Source organism: Thermobia domestica, chromosome 11 (assembly GCF_964235325.1).
Source record: "Thermobia domestica chromosome 11, izTheDome1.hap1.1, whole genome shotgun sequence".
In the NCBI taxonomy this organism is placed as follows: Eukaryota; Metazoa; Arthropoda; class Insecta; order Zygentoma; family Lepismatidae; genus Thermobia; species Thermobia domestica.
The window spans coordinates 226554746-226572815 of NC_137464.1; the positions used below are offsets into that span (position 1 = coordinate 226554746).

Genomic DNA, 18070 nt, shown 5'->3' on the forward strand with positions numbered 1-18070 from the left:
TCGTCATTAATATCCAGGACGGTCTTGTAAACCATCTCTCTATCCACAGAGGGTGTTATCGCTGGTATGGTTGTCTATGGTGGGAGTGATCCATCATATATCTTTCAGGCGAAGCGAAACCAACAATGCAGGTAACTATAGTGTTGAAATGCACCGCAAACATGTCCCGCAAGTATCCAGTAATGTTCAAAAATCATGATGTCCACATGCTGTACGACAGTGCTCGTGCATGTTACGCAAAGGGCGGTGCAGGTTCATGAAATTCTTCCTCATCCAATGTATTAACCGGTATCATTCCTAATATCGAACATCTCTTCTGGAATCTCAACCATTTCTTGGGAACGAATATCTTCCCTGATGATTGTCCGTTGGAACATGCGGTTGAGAATATCTTCGCATCGCAGTCGTCAAAGTTCTTTCGCCACGGAATGCAGTCATTGGCAAAAGTTTATAGTTGGAGACGGTGACTATTTCATTAACCATCTATTGGTAGTTTTTTTTGCCTTTGATCGGGACGGTCATTGACATGCTTCTGGATTACACTTGATTCGCACCAGCTTAATCTTTATGAAATTCAATTAATAATGAATAAATTAAATAATTTAACAAGAATTTTAGGAATGATCCAAAATGGATCAAAAGATGTCGATTTTGGCTAAGAATTTTAGGAATGATCAAAAATGCATCAAAAGATTCAGATCTTGGCCAATAATTAGTTTTTGGATCAGGGGCCACAAAATTTTTGAATGGGCCCTAAATCAAGTTTTCGTTTTCTATAACGGAATAAACATCATACTGAGTTACGTGAAAGTTTGGGTTTGGCTACATTATATGTAGTTCTCTAGATATAAGGCGTACAAGAAATTTTTTGATTGAATGAAATATATGGGATCTTTTGATCCAATAATAAATAAATAAATAACTTCTAAGTTTGTTAATGAGTTCAAATTACTGTTTATTTACATTTGACTTCACAAATTGAAAGTATCACAATGCTCTTTAACACTAATTTAAGAGAAAGTCATGTGATGAAGGTACTCCAGACAAATTAGTTCGTAGGTGAGCAAAGGTTTTCGAGTTCATTTCTCATCTCTGTTAACTCCGAACATACACAAACACATGGTTGTTCTTCAACAGTTCCCTCTAGGCAGAGTTTCGTGTATGGTTCTGCAAATGGGAAAAATCCCTGGTATCTCTTAAATTCCGCAACGTCCTTGATTTTTGTGGGCTGAAAATAATCATATTAACAACTTGAATTAGAAGATATTCGAATTGGAATTAATAATACAAAGTAATAATGTAATTATATGAACAATTTCCATTATGTGACAAATTATTATTACAAAAAAGCTTTCTTGTGGCTACATGGTTAGCGTACGCATCTTCAGGGCGGAAGGTCTGGGTTCAATTCCCGGTAGAAGCTCACATGATTTCACATTTACGCCTCATAACGTCGATGTGAAAATTCCATTGCAATGCAATTGTTACAAAAGTTTTAAACCAAGGAATTATATATACAAAGATGTTATTCAATTCGATTACATAATCCTCAAAATAATAATACTAAATCAAATGATAGACTATTTTCTAAAGGAAATACCTTCAGCCTTTATTACCTCAGCTCATTAAAATCAATCCCTGCTTCACTGCTTTTGTTAAAATTAACTTACCGTAGTTAAATACTATCTTACGTGTCGATAAGAGAATTCACTATTTCAGCAATTTCTGTTATCATTGCTGATAATGAAATCATCCATTTATAGTTGGCAACCTTGTTAGTTTCCTACCTCCAACTGCGCAGGCGTAAGCATAACTAGGCGTGGCCTACTCCTCCTTACCTTTTCCTTTAATTTCCCCAACATAGTACGAGCAGAGTTACCGTCAATAAGAATTTTGTTGTGCGTTTAACAGAGATTCGTAGTTTTATATTTTTTCTCGATGAAAATTGAGTGTGTTATAACTCCGATACGTTGGAAAGTCAAAAAGTAAAGAAACTTGCAATTTCTCGCACTAGGGTTCGGTAACACTGGTAGTATCCAGCACTGAATTATTACATCTGCAACACAGATTTCGGTAACACTGGTAGTATTCAGCACTGAATTATTACATCTGAAACACAGAGTTCGGTAACACTGGTAGTATTTAGCACTGAATTATTACATCTGCAACACAGAGTTCGGTAACACTGGTAGTATCCAGCACTGAATTATTACATCTGCAACACAGAGTTCGGTAACACTGGTAGTATTCAGCACTGAATTATTGCATCTGCAACACTTTTCTGCAACGTGTAACTGTTATTCCACTGTTAGAAGTTGGAGTGAAGCAGACCGTTAAACATGGTAGCTCCATTGTCGATCTGCGCCAATGAGGAAATGAGGACAGTGATTCGCTTCTTGTGTGCGGAAGATGTTAAACCTGCGGAAATTATTCGTCGAATGCAATCGCAGTATGGTGACAGCTGTTTATTGCGAAGCAAGATCTACGAATGGATCAGGGGCGTGTAGTGCATATTACCGCTGTTACCGGCGGTAACGGTAAAAAATATGAGTTTTACGTTGTTTTCATGTGTTTAAATTTCATCATCAACATGGGAAGAGGTTTACATATTTTTTTTTTTTTTTTAGTTTGGACGGCCTATGCCGCATTTACACTGCCAGCGCCAAATAAAAACATACTGTTGTTGATATCGTAGATTTCAATGGTAACGCGAACCCCGATAGCTGTCATTCACTCCAGAAGCACCTTTCAGCGTGCCAGCCAGAAGCATCCTGCGCGCTCGTATTTGGATGTTCGGAATGGCCCTAATGTTACCGTTCGGCTGAGTGGAACAGGAAAAAATAGGAACGCTCCCTGTCAAAACAAGGAGAATCTAGAATATCATCAGCATGTTTATTCTACTCGCTCTCCTCTCGCTATAGAGGATCGAGCTGGCAAGTGTGATTCAACTATACTGTTTCGTTTGCTTCCTAATCAAAGTATGGAAACTTGGCTGTAATTTCCGTATTCTTCAAGTTATTTCATTGTCTTAACCAGTGGCGGCGATTGGACGTTAAAAGTGGGGGGGGGGGGGCAAGACATGATCTGAATATTTGTATATTAATGTTAGCTTCCCTGGTTGTTTCTAACACTTTGTTTGACGAAATGTTGTATAATTAATAGGATACTATCTTTTTCAGTAAAAATGGCGTACATCGTATTTACTTACCTGTATTTTAAGTAAACTGACAAGAGCAACGCAAGTAGGTACTAGCCCTACGAAAGTGTAAGAAGAGATTTGATTCCTTGCTCAAGAACATCTTAAAATTCTGCTTGGAAAATTGTATGACCAGATTATTTAATAACAAATTTGTAAAAGAGAAAAATATAAAGGATAATATTAATCATAGTAATGCATGAGACTTGTTTTGCAAACTGGAGATTAATGAACAACTTACATTTTTAATTCCACACATGCCATTAAATGTACGTTATTACTCTTAGGACAGTAAATACTACAAGCATATGCTACAACATTTAAAGAAATATTTACTTTTGTAGCTTCCCGAAACATGTTCGTTGTCATTAGGTACAGTTTTCACTTTCTTGGAACACATCAAAACACAACAATACTTAGAATCACTCCACACTCCAGTTATACAAAATAATCCTAAAACCTAGAATTATGTTGAATTCATTAATTTAATTGTATATACACTCGTACACCCATAAATACACCACTTACTCATATATTACACTGCAAAACAATGGAAAAGGTAGAAGTTGTCTCTTATTACTCTCTTTTTAATCAATATTCCTTATTATTAGAAAGAAGAAAAGACATTTTAGGAACTGTCGACTTCTGCGCAATTAAAGAATAACTTGTGAAGGCCCCCCCTTTTTTGTTTTAATGTTCTCTCAATTAGTTTCAAAGCGGTTAACTAATATATCGTGCCCTCGTAAGAAGAAATGAAAGTACGCTGGAATTGTTGCACTCCAATAGGTTAATTTTTGGGCAATTTTGCGTGGCAATTAAAACCCAATTCTTGTAGCTTTCTTAACTCCATAGGAAGACAATCAATAGGTGCTCACATAAGGCAAATATTATATAGCACAATTTTTTCTATGAACCAGTTATAAGATACAAAAACTTTATTCATACGTTTCCAAATGAAACTATATACATTAATTGGTCACTTCAAAAAAGTGGGGGAGCAACTGCCCCCCTTTGCACCCCCCAGAATCGCCGCCCATGGTCTTAACAGTATACAATTTCATAGTAATGATAATTAGAGATAAGTAAATATGTTTCTCGGCACTCCTAATTCGAATACTTATTATTATTTAGGATTTATGCTAATTAAGTTGAAAATATTTTGTTTTTAATTTAGTATAGAATATTTTCGATTCAGCAAATTTCCAGCTGAATCCTCTAGCCTAGTAGTTGAATTTGAACTTTGATGCAGTTGGATGTGTTGCAAAAGAACTGTGCAATCGTTATCATCATACCGTAGTCTGACTGTCTTTTTTTTTTTTTTTTTTTTTGACACTACTTTTTAATACGGAAAACTTGTTGCTCAAACATACGATGGAGCTTCTGTTATGGTTGATGAGGTAGGAAGCATCAGCTCTTGTTAAACAAAGATATACAGAAGTCAATTTTTTCATTGCCATCCCCATAGGCTTAATTTAGTGTTAGAAAAGTCCGTTGACTGTACAAAAGGGTGTAAGTTTTTTTTTGAAACTATGTCGTGACTTGCTTGTTTTTTCTCAAAGTCTTCGAAAAGAACAAATGCTTTGGACTATGTAGTCACAGGCCCGTATTCAGGGGGTGTTTAGGGGGAGCGGGTCCCCCTAAATTTTTGCTGACCCCTAAAATTTTCACGGTAGGCTTGCAAATGAACTATAATATGGTGATGAACTATAATAAGGTTGGATCGGCCCCCCTAACTTCAGCCGGCCCCCCTACACTCTTGGGCTGGCTACGGTAGTCAACAAAAGTATCCCAACAGCATCAAACACAAGGTGGAACTATAGAAGTAGAATAAATGATGTGCTGTATAGCTTTAAAGATGAACTGTTAGGACTCTTTGAATCCATGATGAAAATATCGACGAATGAGATTCTCAAACCAGAGTTCGTGCAGCAAAATTCCACCAAACCCTTCAAAGTTTTGACTTCAATTTTTTACTTGAACTGTTTTGTGTTATAGGATCAAGATAAGAAATCTTGTTCAATATCTTACAGAAGGAAATTCATGATGTAAGTTTTTGCAGAAAAGAAATAGATAACTTTGAAGAATATCTAAGATTATTGAGAGACGGTTTCGATTATATTTAGTAAAAAACCTGAAGAGCCACACTTTTCAAAAAGATCAAGGTAAATGAAGTGGGATTTGACCGCCCCCTAAAAAGTCGTTGCCAATGCCTATAGTCTGAAATTATTGATATGCTAAAAGAAAAAAAATGTACTAGATTTTCTGATATTGAAAAACTACAGATACTTGTAATATCAACAACCGGTAACAATCGTGAAAGTGTCACGCCACGCCACTGGAATGGATAGAGCGTTTCAAGCAAGGAAGAACTACTTTATGTGACGTGGAAAGATCGGGCAGGCCATCGACGTCAGCGACTGAGGACAATTTGAAAGTCGTTGAGGATATGGTGATGGAAAACACGAATCACAGTGAACGAAATCGCCATACTCTGTATATCAATCAGGGGAAGAAGATGCAGAAGTCATTGATGCAGTGCAAAATTGGTTACAGATGCAACCGAAAAACTCGACGGGATCCAAAAAAAACTTTGTGAAAGGTTGGGAAAAGTGCGTTGAAGTGCAGGGAGATTATGTAGAAAAATAACGTATGTTTCAGTTTTCTATCATTAGAAGAAATGTACCTTTTCTAAAAACTCACTTTATTTTTTGACTTCCCCACGTAGAATATTCCTGAATTTTTGATTTTTCAGTATGTTGTATGCTGAAATATCTTACATTCTATGCATTGAATGAAGAATTTTCAAACATAATAGCAACATTATCAATGATCATGAAAAAATAGTTATTTGTTCTCTAACATATCCTGTTAACATAGAAATTAGAGTATACGAGGAATTTCTTTTATTCTATAAAAGATACACAGATATATTTAATACAACCTATGAAATATGAAAATAGATCTAAACGTGAGGTCGCTATTTAACCTGGTTCTCGAGTTATGTGTTTCTAATTATTACGCTTGGTAAACCTAGTGGCAGCTGAAAAAGTGTGTGACTTAAGTTACAGCATGTCAACCTATCAAAATTAAACTAAAATCCTTAAACAAGCAACTATTTTATTTAGCTGTATAATTTCTTGGTTAAAGCGTATAATTTCTTGTTTTTTAACACTAGAAGCACGAAGCAGTCATTTTGACTGCTTCAAGAAATATAATTTCGTATGACTTCTGTAATGTTTCTGCTAAGGCCCTGAAATTCATTGACTTTTAATATTTTTCTGCCCACTTGTTGATAGTACTAATAGTAAGTTTATGTCCCGTTATACAGGGGCGCTAGTGTCAGTTATACCTAGAAGCACGAAGCAGTCATTTTGGCTGCCTTATAAAGAATATGGAAATATAGTGTATCTGTTTCTGATTTACAAATGGCAGTTTAAAACACTTCTTGTTTCTGGATAAAAGAAATATTGAAACCTTTATTAATTGTAATTTGAAGCAGAAAAATAAGATAACTTATTATTTTATTGTGATATCCAGTTCCAAAAATAACTTTATAGAAGTTTTTCCATTGCCTTACAAGATATCTCGTAATGATTTATCGTCAAAAAACAAATTAGTTTAGATACATGTGCCCAATATCTGCATCTTAGTTGGTACCTGTAGTTGGCTGAGGTGAACTTTCTACATGTGACATTTTACGATGAGACCTCAAGAAATATTTCGAGTTTTACATGATCTCTGAGAAGATGAGTCTGAAGAAAATAATGACAAAATGTAGGATTGGAGTGAAAATGGAAACTGAAGTGATTCTCAACCTAAAGAGAACATTTTATATTCAAGTGATGAAGAAGTGGAAGACAGTGATGAGAAGACAACGGCAGTAGTGGTGACAATTTATTGCTCCGGATGTAACAATGTGGACAAAATTGGATTTGTTGCAAGGTGACGTTTGCCGTATATCTAAGCAGAATATTGTTCACGAAGCTCCAGGACTGACAGATTTTGCCAAGCGATGAGTGTCTGAGGAAGAATGTAGTAGTTCTTTCCATTTACTATTTGATGTTTCAATGAAGAATCATATCCTAAAGTGCAACATTCCTGAAGCAAATAGGCAACTGAAATCAACAACATGGACATTAGCTCTTTCAGAACTACAATCTTATTTGGGCCTTTTTATTTACCAAAGTGCTACTGGTGCGTCAGCAATTCTCATTACGGTCTTGGAGAGAAAAACCGCGTCACCAATTTATAGAAAAACAATGAATAGAGATGGGTTCTGTGAAATAAAACGGTACTTGAGATTTGATGAAAAGGTGACAAGATCTCCAAACGGACAAATTCGCAACCGCATCCTTTCTTGAGAACTACATAAAATGTTGCAAACCACATGACAACGTGACTGTTGACAAGCAACTCTATTCTAAGAAAGTTAGATGTCGAATTCTGCAATATATGGCAAATAAATCCGATAAATTTGGCATCAATATCTGGTTACTTGCCGACATCAATAGCTTTCCATACCTAAGCAAGGAATTGGAATAGAGTAAGGTGAATTTGTAGTGCCTAGTTTGATAAATCCTTTTACTAAAATAAAGAATAAATGTGACATGTGATAACTTCTTTATAAGGAAACTTGCTGAATCTCTTAGGGCTAAAAGTTCAGCTCTACTAGTTTGGTTACGACAATAAAGCAAAACTGAAGGGAGTTTCCTAAAGCATCACCACTACGTGCTTCCCAACTCCCCACCACACTTCAAAAAGAACAAACATCTACTTCACTGTAATGTTTACTGCGATCAGAGTGGGTATTACATTAACTCTCTACAAATGTAAGCGGAACAAAAGCGTTTCTGTGTTGAGTTCCATGCATAAGTCAGTGTCAATTTTTGACACCAAAGAAAGACCCGAAACTATAACATATTACAATCAGATACAGTTTGGTATAGTCATCGTGGATTAAATAGAGAAGAAACATACTGTGAGATGTGCGTGTAGACGTTGGCTAAAATACGTTTTCTTCAACATGGTTGATTTGGCATGTTTTAATTCCTGGATGATATGCAGAGAAGCTGCCGGAAAGAAAATCAGTAGCGACAATATCTCCAACGTTTGACCGAGGAGTTGATGGTCAATGTCGCTGATGACAATTACAGTGTATCTGAAGACGATGAAGTTTCTTCCACACACACGTGACAATGTCGAGTACAATTGTATAAAACAGCAAAACAGTTTAGATATGCTTCAAATGTCGAAAGTATGTTTGTGGAATGAGTACTGCAGAGATATGAAAGCGAGTTATCCGCGCCAAGTGTAGGTGACTTTGTAATGATCTTCTAATAAGATATTTAGAAATATATCATAGGAGATGTTATTTTACAATAAATATTTAATATCTAAGAGTTGAGAGTAATCTTTGATTATTTCATTATTTTAAAAATACTGGTATCGAAAAAATTTTATTCATAAATATTTTTAATATATCAAACTTAATGCACTTAATGCTTATAAATAAAATTAATAAAATAAATAATATACTTCCTAGGCTTACTTGCGAATGTGACTCATTACGAATATCATTAAAAACGTTCATCCTGTGTCACCATTACCCTACATTTTAGTCAGAAACGGAAAGCAGTCATTTTGACTGCTTCGTGCTTCTAGGGGGTTCAAAATTTCCGTGCTTCTAGTGTTAAATCATGCCAATGTGCGAAGTGGATGAACAAATACACGACACATTTGAAAAGCTCAAGTAAAATTATATTATCATGGATTCACAAGACTTATTTTCTTTAGCTCAATTACTGGTTGAAATTTAATGTATCTTTTTTTTTTTTTTTTGATCTGATGTTGAAAGGAAACATCCATTCTATGAGCGGGATTCGAATCTATGAATGAATCCTGGATCGCTAATATACTGTTATTTGACAGTTCAACCATGCTTTCTTTTTCATGATTTTCTAATTAATCTTATTTTTCATCTGACTCGATGTCTTTGAGAGTAAGGAAGAAAATTAAACAAATTAGTATAACACTCTTTTCTCTCTTGATTCAATTTTCAGTAGTTGCAGGAACTGTTTTTACAGTATAAGAATGTAGATCTCCTTGGAATGCTGTGTAACTACTTGTTTCACTAGTTGAAATGAGAATTAGTCGCTCAAGAGAAGGTGCGATGTGCTTTCCTCCATCGTTTGATAATTGGGGTGTTTGGATGAAGGCTGGTAAAATTCATAGAAAACATGGCTGATTAAGAGAAGCAGTTAGCGCTTTGAAAAACGCTGCTGAAGATGATGGAAACAACCATCGAAATCGTTCCGGTAATTAAATACAAGATTCAATCCTCAATAACCGGATAAGTTGTATAAAAATCTAAAATACGGTCCTAACTCTTACATGTTTGTTGTTTTGTAGTGGCATCCTAGAGCTATTAGTAGCTGCAGCGCGCAAAGGTACAGCAGATACACAATATGGGGGCGCCCTTGCTGGATTGTCTAAACTGGAGCAGCGATATACAGGAACTGACAGACGAAGGGTGTCCTCTATCGTTAATCTATTGTTGTCCTCTTTCGTTCTACATCAGATCCAAATCCCCTAGCTCGAAATCTTGCATACATCAACTCGTCTCTCTTTCATTTTCAGTGGAACTCATCTCACACATACTTTTCTGACCCTCAGTATGTCACGAAAGTAGATGTACCCCACTACAGACGGCCGAGTCAGCGAAATTTGATCTTGTTTTCCTAGAAATAGATATCATTTCCTGGAATTGGGAGGCAAATTTCGACAAGCCTTTAGTTGTTATGTTCATAGCCTTTTATGGCTACCACACGATCCGTGGGAAATGTTGGTTTGCTGTTGCTATGCTCATAGTCTTGGACGTCTACCAGATGTAAAAAACAAGATAAAACATGCCTTTTTCGTGTTCTTGTCATGTATTGGGTAATAATTTGAATCCCCAAATTATTGATTGATTTTCCGTCTTATCGTTATGTATTGAATAGCTATTTTAGACCATTACCCCCAATCCTTTGATATTCAGTGATCGAAGCACTCCAATTTGATTGGTCTTCGTCTATCTCCGCGCAAGACCAGTACTTCACGATTTAGAGTTGAATTAATCCTTGCATGAAAAAAAAAAAAGAATTTCACGTATTGATTTTAACGTAGGTAGGGAACTGGGATCGATACCCCCGGTACCCCCCTACTCCTCATGGAAAGCCAAAGAGCATAAGCGATTTAGCCGCTTGGACCTATTCCCCCGAAATGTCTGTAGATTATGAACTGAAAGCATGATTGCATGAAAAAAAAGAATTTCACGTATTGATTTTAACGTAGGTAGGGAACTGGGATCGACATCCCCGGAACCCCCCTACTCCTCATGGAAAGCCAAAGAGCATAAGCGATTTAGCCGCCTGGTCCTATTCCCCCGAAATGTCTGTAGATTATGAACTGAAAGCATGATATTCAAATGATCGAAGCTTCTCAGCAGATTGTATGAAATTGGTCTTAGTTGCTAAGGTAAATATTATATGTCATGATTTTTTTAAAGCGTGTGATTAGACACAGTATATGAGTCTCATAACGAAACACATACCCATGCAAAATCGTGTTGCTTAGCCCCTTGGCCCTATTCCCACAAAGTGTCTGTAGAAGACGTGATATTCAAATGATCAAAGCTTCTCACGGAATTGACTTAGTTGCTAAGGTAAATATTGTATTTCACGATTTTTTTAAGACATGGGACAAGAAACCATATATGAGTCTCATAACGAAACACATACCTATACACTCCTCCCCCAGACCTCCTGCGAATGGATTCCAATGATTGAGCATATTCTAATAGCGGAAGCTTCTCATAGCATATCATATTGTTTAAAAACGTAGGATGTGAAATGTGTTATACACCGTATGGATATTCACATGATGATGTCTGCTATGACAAGTAAATCGATATCACTTCCTGTTTAGTTGTTATGTTCATAGCCTTTTACGGCTATATTAAAATGATGATTTGTGAGAACATCCTGTTGCTAGAAACAAGATGAAACATGCCTTTTAGGGTTACCATCAGCTATAGGTTCATGAAAAAACATGCCTTTTCTAGTCGTCTTGTATTGGTTAGCTAATTTGAATTCCCAAGCCCCGCCCCCTCCCGCAAAGACTCTTGAACGGCTACCGAATCTTCATCAGAGTCCTTTCAGTTATCACGATTGAAGCCCGCCAATTGATTGTGTGTGTTTTCAGCCTAAAACTATAGTGTGTGTTTTGTGATTTCAGTTATTACGATTAAAGCCTATACCAATTGATTGTGTTTTCAGCCTAAAACTGTAGTGTGTGTTTTGTGATAGCGGTCGTTCTTATTAAAATAGGTAAGTAAAATATATATATGTTCTTTCTTCATTTAGTGATAAAGGCAGTTGAAAGAACAAGTGTCTTTATTCTAGGGATGGGCAAAACCGGTTTTTACAAAAACCGGTTTTCGGTTTTTATAAAAACCGAAACCCGAAAAACCGACATTTCGGTTTTCTCCAAAACCGGTTTCGGTGAAAACCTTTTGAAAACACAAAACTATTTCTGTGGAAATGGATTCGGTTTCCGGAGAACAACGAAACACAATTCTGGTCAGAAATAGAACAAATTTTGAAAAAAAAACCGGAATCGGTTTTGAAGAAAACCGAAACCGGACCAGGTAAAAAACCGAACCGGTTTTGGAGAAAACCGATAACCGGTTTCGATGAAAAACCGAATCGGTTTTGGAGAAAACCGAAACCGGTTTTGAAGAAAACCGAAACCAGTTTCGGTGAAAAACCAAAACCAGTTTTTTGAAAATTTTCAAAAACCGGTTTTTGTGCCCACCACTAATTTATTCATAGTTCCGTTCAGGTTCTAACATTAAAAAAACACAGACACATGCATACATATATGTGAATGTCTGTTTTGCTAGTCTCTTTCTTTCTCTGTTTGCTAGCACATTGAACTCCATCTTAAAATGGTTTAGTTTCAAGAGCAACAGATAAGATGCCATTGTCAAATGTTTTGATGATTCGTATTGCAACTAGATAACAGACTGACCTAGTTAAAAACACATACATATAAGTGAGCTTGTATGATGCTTCTGTTCGCTGTACGTTGATTTCTAAGAAAATGATAAGATGGAATTCTTGAATGTTTTCTGGTTCGCATTGCAATTATATATCAGTTGACGCAAGAAGTGTCTGTAGACTTGGTGTTTTAATTTTGATAATATGACGCATACCTGTCTGTCTTTCTGTCTGTAAATGAAATCTTTGAACAATGAAGAGTTTTACGTCCAACAATAAAGCCAACAAGGTCTGTCTGTCTTTCTGTTTGTAAATGAAATCTTTGAACATTGAAATGAAATCTTTGAGTTTTACGTCCTACGATTATACTAACAAGATTAATGGGAAATCTTTGAGTTTTACGTTCCCCGGTTGGAAATCTTTAAGTTTTACGTCCCACAGTTATGTCGGCTATGCTAATGGAGACGGTGGTGATGAATTGTTGAGTTGAGTTGATTTTAGTTTAGCGTCCCTTTTAGCAGCGAGGCTATATGAGACGTGGACCTACTGATTAACGTGGAATCCGAACCACATGAGCTCCCGGCGGGACGATGGTGATGAGAAATGAATGAAATGTTGGAAAGGAGATAGTTGGATTAAATTCACGTACATGGTGTTTGTCCACCACAAAGTTCATTCTGATTGGAATAGGATTTTGAACCTACGACCTTTCATGTATATGGTGTTTGTGCACCACAAAGTTCACTTCATTGGGGACAGGATATTGAACCTGGGACCCCATACAGCAGAGGTGAACGCTCTACCAGCGAATCACCGTCACCCCCAAACCCCCCGAGCTAAGATCTAACGAGAGAAACAATGAAATGAAATCTGAGTTTTACGTCCCACTCTTATGACGAATAGGCTAATGGGAAATCTTTAAGTTTTACGTCTTACAGTTATGTCGGCTATGCTAATGGAGACGGTGGTGATGAGTTGTTGAGTTGAGTTGATTTTAGTTTAGCGTCCCTTTCAGCAGCGAGGCTATGAGACGTGGACCTACTGATTAACGTGGAATCCGAATCACATGAGCTCCCGCCGGGACGGTTGTGATGAGAAATGAATGAAATGTTGGAAAGGATAGAGTTGGATTAAATTCACGTACACGGTGTTTGTCCACCACAAAGTTCATTCTGATTTGAACAGGATTTTGAACCTACGACCTTTCATGTATACGGTGTTTGTCCACCACAAAGTTCACTTGATGGGAACAGGATATTGAACCTGTGGCCCCATACACCAGAGGTGAACGCTCTACCAGTGAACCACCGTCAGCCCCCCCCCCCGAGCTAAGATCTAACGAGAGAAACAATGAAATGAAATCTGAATTTTACGTCCCACTCTTATGACGATTAGGAATAATAATACTCTCAACTCAATAACACATCATCTAAGGGGGTTGATGTTTGGGGGGGTCTTCAGGGTTGATATCGAGACACGTAAAAATAATTTAAAATGAACGACACTAGTGTCAAATACATAGTTTTCGGGGTCACTGTGTTCAATGATCATACTCTAAACTCAATAACACGTCATCTAAGGGGTTGATGTTTGGGGGTCTTCAGGGTTGATATCGAGACACGTAAAAATAATTTAAAATGAACAATAGTAGTGTCAAATACATAGTTTTCGGGGTCGCTGTGTTCAATGATGATACTCTGAACTCAATAACACATCATCTAAGAGGGTTAAAGTTGTGGGGGAGTCTCCAGGGTTGATATCGAGACACGTAAAAATAATTTAAAATGAACAATACTAGTGTGAAATACATAGTTTTCGAGGTCGCTGTGTTGAATAATAATACTCTGAACTCAATAACACAATAACACATCATCTAAGGGGGTTGATGTTTGGGGGGTCTTCAGGGTTGATATCGAGATACGTAAAAATAATTTAAAATGAACAATAGTAGTGTCAAATACATAGTTTTCGGGCTCGCTGTGTTCAATGATGATACTCTGATCTCAATAACACATCATCTAAGGGGTTGATGTTTGGGGGGTCTTCAGGGTTGATATCGAGACACGTAAAAATAATTTAAAATGAACAATAGTAGTGTCAAATACATAGTTTTCGGGGTCGTTGTGCTTTATAATAATACTCTGAACTCAATAACACATCATCTAAGGGGGTTGGTGTTTGGGGGGTCTTCAGGGTTGATATCGAGACACGTAAAAATAATTTAAAATGAACAATAGTAGTGTCAAATACATAGTTTTCGGGCTCGCTGTGTTCAATGATGATACTCTGAACTCAATAACACAGCATCTAAGGGGTTGATGCTTGGAGTCTTCAGGGTTGATATCGAGACACGTAAAAATAATTTAAAATGAACAATACTAGTGTGAAATACATAGTTTTCGGGGTTGCTGTGTTCAATGATGATACTCTGAACTGAATAACACATCATCTAAGGGGTTAAAGTTGGGGAGAGTCTCCAGGGTTGATATCGAGACAAGTAAAACTAATTTAAAATGAACGATATTAGTGTCAAATACATAGTTTTCGGGGTTGCGGTGTTCAATGATGATACTCTGAACTCAATAACACATCACCTAAGAGGGTTAAAGCTGGGGGGTCTCCAGGGGAATAAGTATAAAATTCACGTACAGATCGTTTATACATTAGATAATACACTTGAAGCAAACTGTGAACATACATTTGTTTCACTCCCGTGGAATACGAAAAAATGTTACAATTCATTTTAACTACTTAAAAGGTATGCTATTTTTCCCCTTGAAACTTCTGCTTTTTCCGTATAACGAATTGAATTTATGTGTATATATACTGTTTATATTTATTTGGAATATGATTATAAGTAACCAGTTCATTTCTTTTTTTATTTTAGGTTGAATATAAATAAAGATAAGTGTATCAGACTTTCCTTATCCTTACCGACATTATTATTCCGCTGTTAATAACTTATATATATAACCTTTTTTTATTTATTCATATATTCTTTTAAAGCGCTTTTATTTATATTCTATTTGAAATAATACTTATATATCCACTATTTACATATACATATTGGAAAATTTTTGTTTTGCATTACGTATATACATCCGGGGAGTAAAAATGGAAAACAAGTGTACGCAAGAGTTATTAAAAGAGATTACCGCATTTATTAATGACATAGAAGAAGAAGAAGAAGAGGTAATCGAAGTAAATTTATAGACGCAAGTTCTTCTAAGAGAAATAGATGACGTTATTACAATAGAAGAAGAAGAAGTAGATCATCAGGGGAGGAAGGAAGAAGATGATGAAATGAAGAAAGGTACACAAAAGGAGGAAGAACTCATAGAAGAAGAAGAAGAAGAAAAAGAAAAAGAAGAGATGATCATCAATACCGAAGAAAAAGAAGAAGAAAGAGATGCAGCTAGTGAAATTCAATTTGCAGAAGAAAAAGAAGAAGAAGAAGAACAACTATTAGAAATATTGGAAAGTGCAGGTAACAGAATGATAGCAGAAGAAGAAGAAGAGGAAGCATCCGAACGTATTGCCCAAATTAAAAAATGGTTACAAGAAGGAGCAAAAGAAGAAGAAAACGTCGAAGAAAGAACAAAAGAAGAAGAAGAAGAAGAAGAATTGCTAAATCTAACGTTCTCCCAAATCATAGGAGAGACTTACAATGAGGAAGAGAAGACAGAAGAAGATGAGTTCTACGAAACTGAACTAGAAAAATGGATTACCAATTTATTTCCCAATACTGAAAAAGAAGAACAACAACAAGAAGTAATATATCCATCAATTATGGAAATATTAGCTGAGGCTAATACAGAACATACAGAAATACAGATCGATTTAGACGAAATAGAAAAAAGAATGGACGAGTTGCTATCCGTATTTGCAGCAGAACGAAACTCAAATGTACAAGTAGGATTTGGAAATAATAGCAGTAATGATGAAAACAATAGATTTCATATAATAGAAGAACGCAGAAGACAATACAGAAGATACAATATGGCTGGTACAATGCTAAGATTCCGTCTAGCTCCCGTGCGTGCAGGTGAAAATCCTTTTACTGCAATTGAAACAAGTCTACGTGCTTTAATAGATTATTTGCTACGTGATGTGGACCAGCATGATTACGTAAGAATAACAATTACAAATGAGAGAGAAGGACACCGCCCTTTTTGGTTATCGTTCAGAGAAGCAAGAAATCTCTCAGCAGAAGTTCTACGGACAAGTTATGAGAAAGTACTGCAAAGTAATGCGGCTTTTCTTATAAATGAAGATTGCATCGTGAATTTTCATCATGTACGTATGCCAAGAGGACAAGGTCGTTTGAAACAACATGTTATGAATACCGACGAATATGTAAAGGCAAAAAGTGGTATTATCACAATTAAGAACACAGGTACAAGATGTTTAGCGCATGCAATCATCGTTGCCATAGGACTGAAAAAATACAAGGGAAGAAATCAAACTGAATATAATAGATATGTAAAACATCAAAGTAAATATATCATAGAAAAAGAAGTAGAAGATCTGTGTGAAGCTGCCGATGTAGATCTCAGTCATGGTGGTGGAATTTCTGAAATCCGTAAATTTCAGGAATATTTAAAGGATTATAAAATCACAGTGTATAGGGGCTTTTCAGGAAGTGATGTTATGTTTGAAGCACCACCAAGTGGTAACGAGAGAACTGCTTTAAATTTACTCTTCATAAATAACCACTACAACGTCATTGAAAGTTTGACAGCATGTTTTAGCTGTAAGTTTTATTGTGAAAGCTGTCATAAGAAACATGAAAAAAAGCATGAACATTTAAAACATTGTGCAGCTGTATGTTATCGTTGTCATCAGAAGCCACCATGTGACTTTAAAGAAACCCATATTACTTGCAATGATTGTAATCGAGAATTTTATGGCCAGTCATGCTATGACTATCACAAGTCAGCGCCGTATCAAAATGGAAAGCCTTTATGTTCCATTGTGAAATGTTGTGCCCAGTGTTTGAAAATTTATGTAGTGAAAGAAAAACGTTCTCACGTATGTGGAGAAACTTATTGCAACATTTGCTATGATATAGTACCACCCAATCATGAATGTTACATGAAAGTGAATGAAAGAAGAAAATCAAAAAAAGTCAATGAAAAAATTATCATGGAGAAGAAAGCTATGATTGTGTTTTATGATATTGAATGCACACAAGATACGAAAATAGAAGAGGAGGACACAAACATATATGAGCATATACCTAATGTCTTGGTTAGTCACCATACATGTTACAGATGTTATCAAGACAACGACATCAAAAATAATTGTATCGTTTGTGGAAAACGAGAAAATATATTTGACGGAGAAAATGTAATAGAAGACTTTCTAAAACATCTTTAGCAACGTCGTCCAAACATCAAATCAGTAACATGTGTAGCCCATAATTCTAAGGGCTATGATGCACATTTCATCATTAAGACCATGGTTGAGAAGCTGAATTGGACTCCAGAAGTAATCATGAATGAAGCGAAAATTCTATCTCTTAAAATAGGGAACGTAACATTCATTGATTCACTAAGCTTTCTTCCTATGACCTTAAGTAAATTAAGTGGCGCATTTGGTCTTCAATCGTGAAAAGGATATTTCCAACACTTTTTCAATCGACGTGAGAACCAAACATATGAAGGTACACTTCCAGACATTAGATATTATGGAGCAGATACCATGAAAGTAGACGAAAGACGCAAGTTTCTCCAATGGTATACTGATCATCAAAACGATACCTTTAAAATGAAAGAAGAACTTATCAAATATTGTGTACAGGATGTTGAAGTATTACGTCAAGCATGTATTTCCT

At 36.1% G+C, this 18070-nt stretch overlaps 1 protein-coding gene across 2 annotated transcripts in view; it reads right to left on the bottom strand.

Moving 5' to 3' along the window:
- Window positions 1–930: 930 nt before the first annotated feature.
- Window positions 931–18070, bottom strand: part of LOC145664779 (insulin-degrading enzyme-like) — a 155791-nt gene continuing 138651 nt past the window's right edge. For both annotated transcript variants that reach the window (XM_081731735.1, XM_081731736.1), the window contains exon 22: window positions 931–1228. In XM_081731735.1, coding sequence (XP_081587861.1) covers window positions 1049–1228 — 180 coding nt within the window. In that variant the 3' untranslated portion in view covers window positions 931–1048. The remainder of the gene's footprint in view (window positions 1229–18070) is intronic.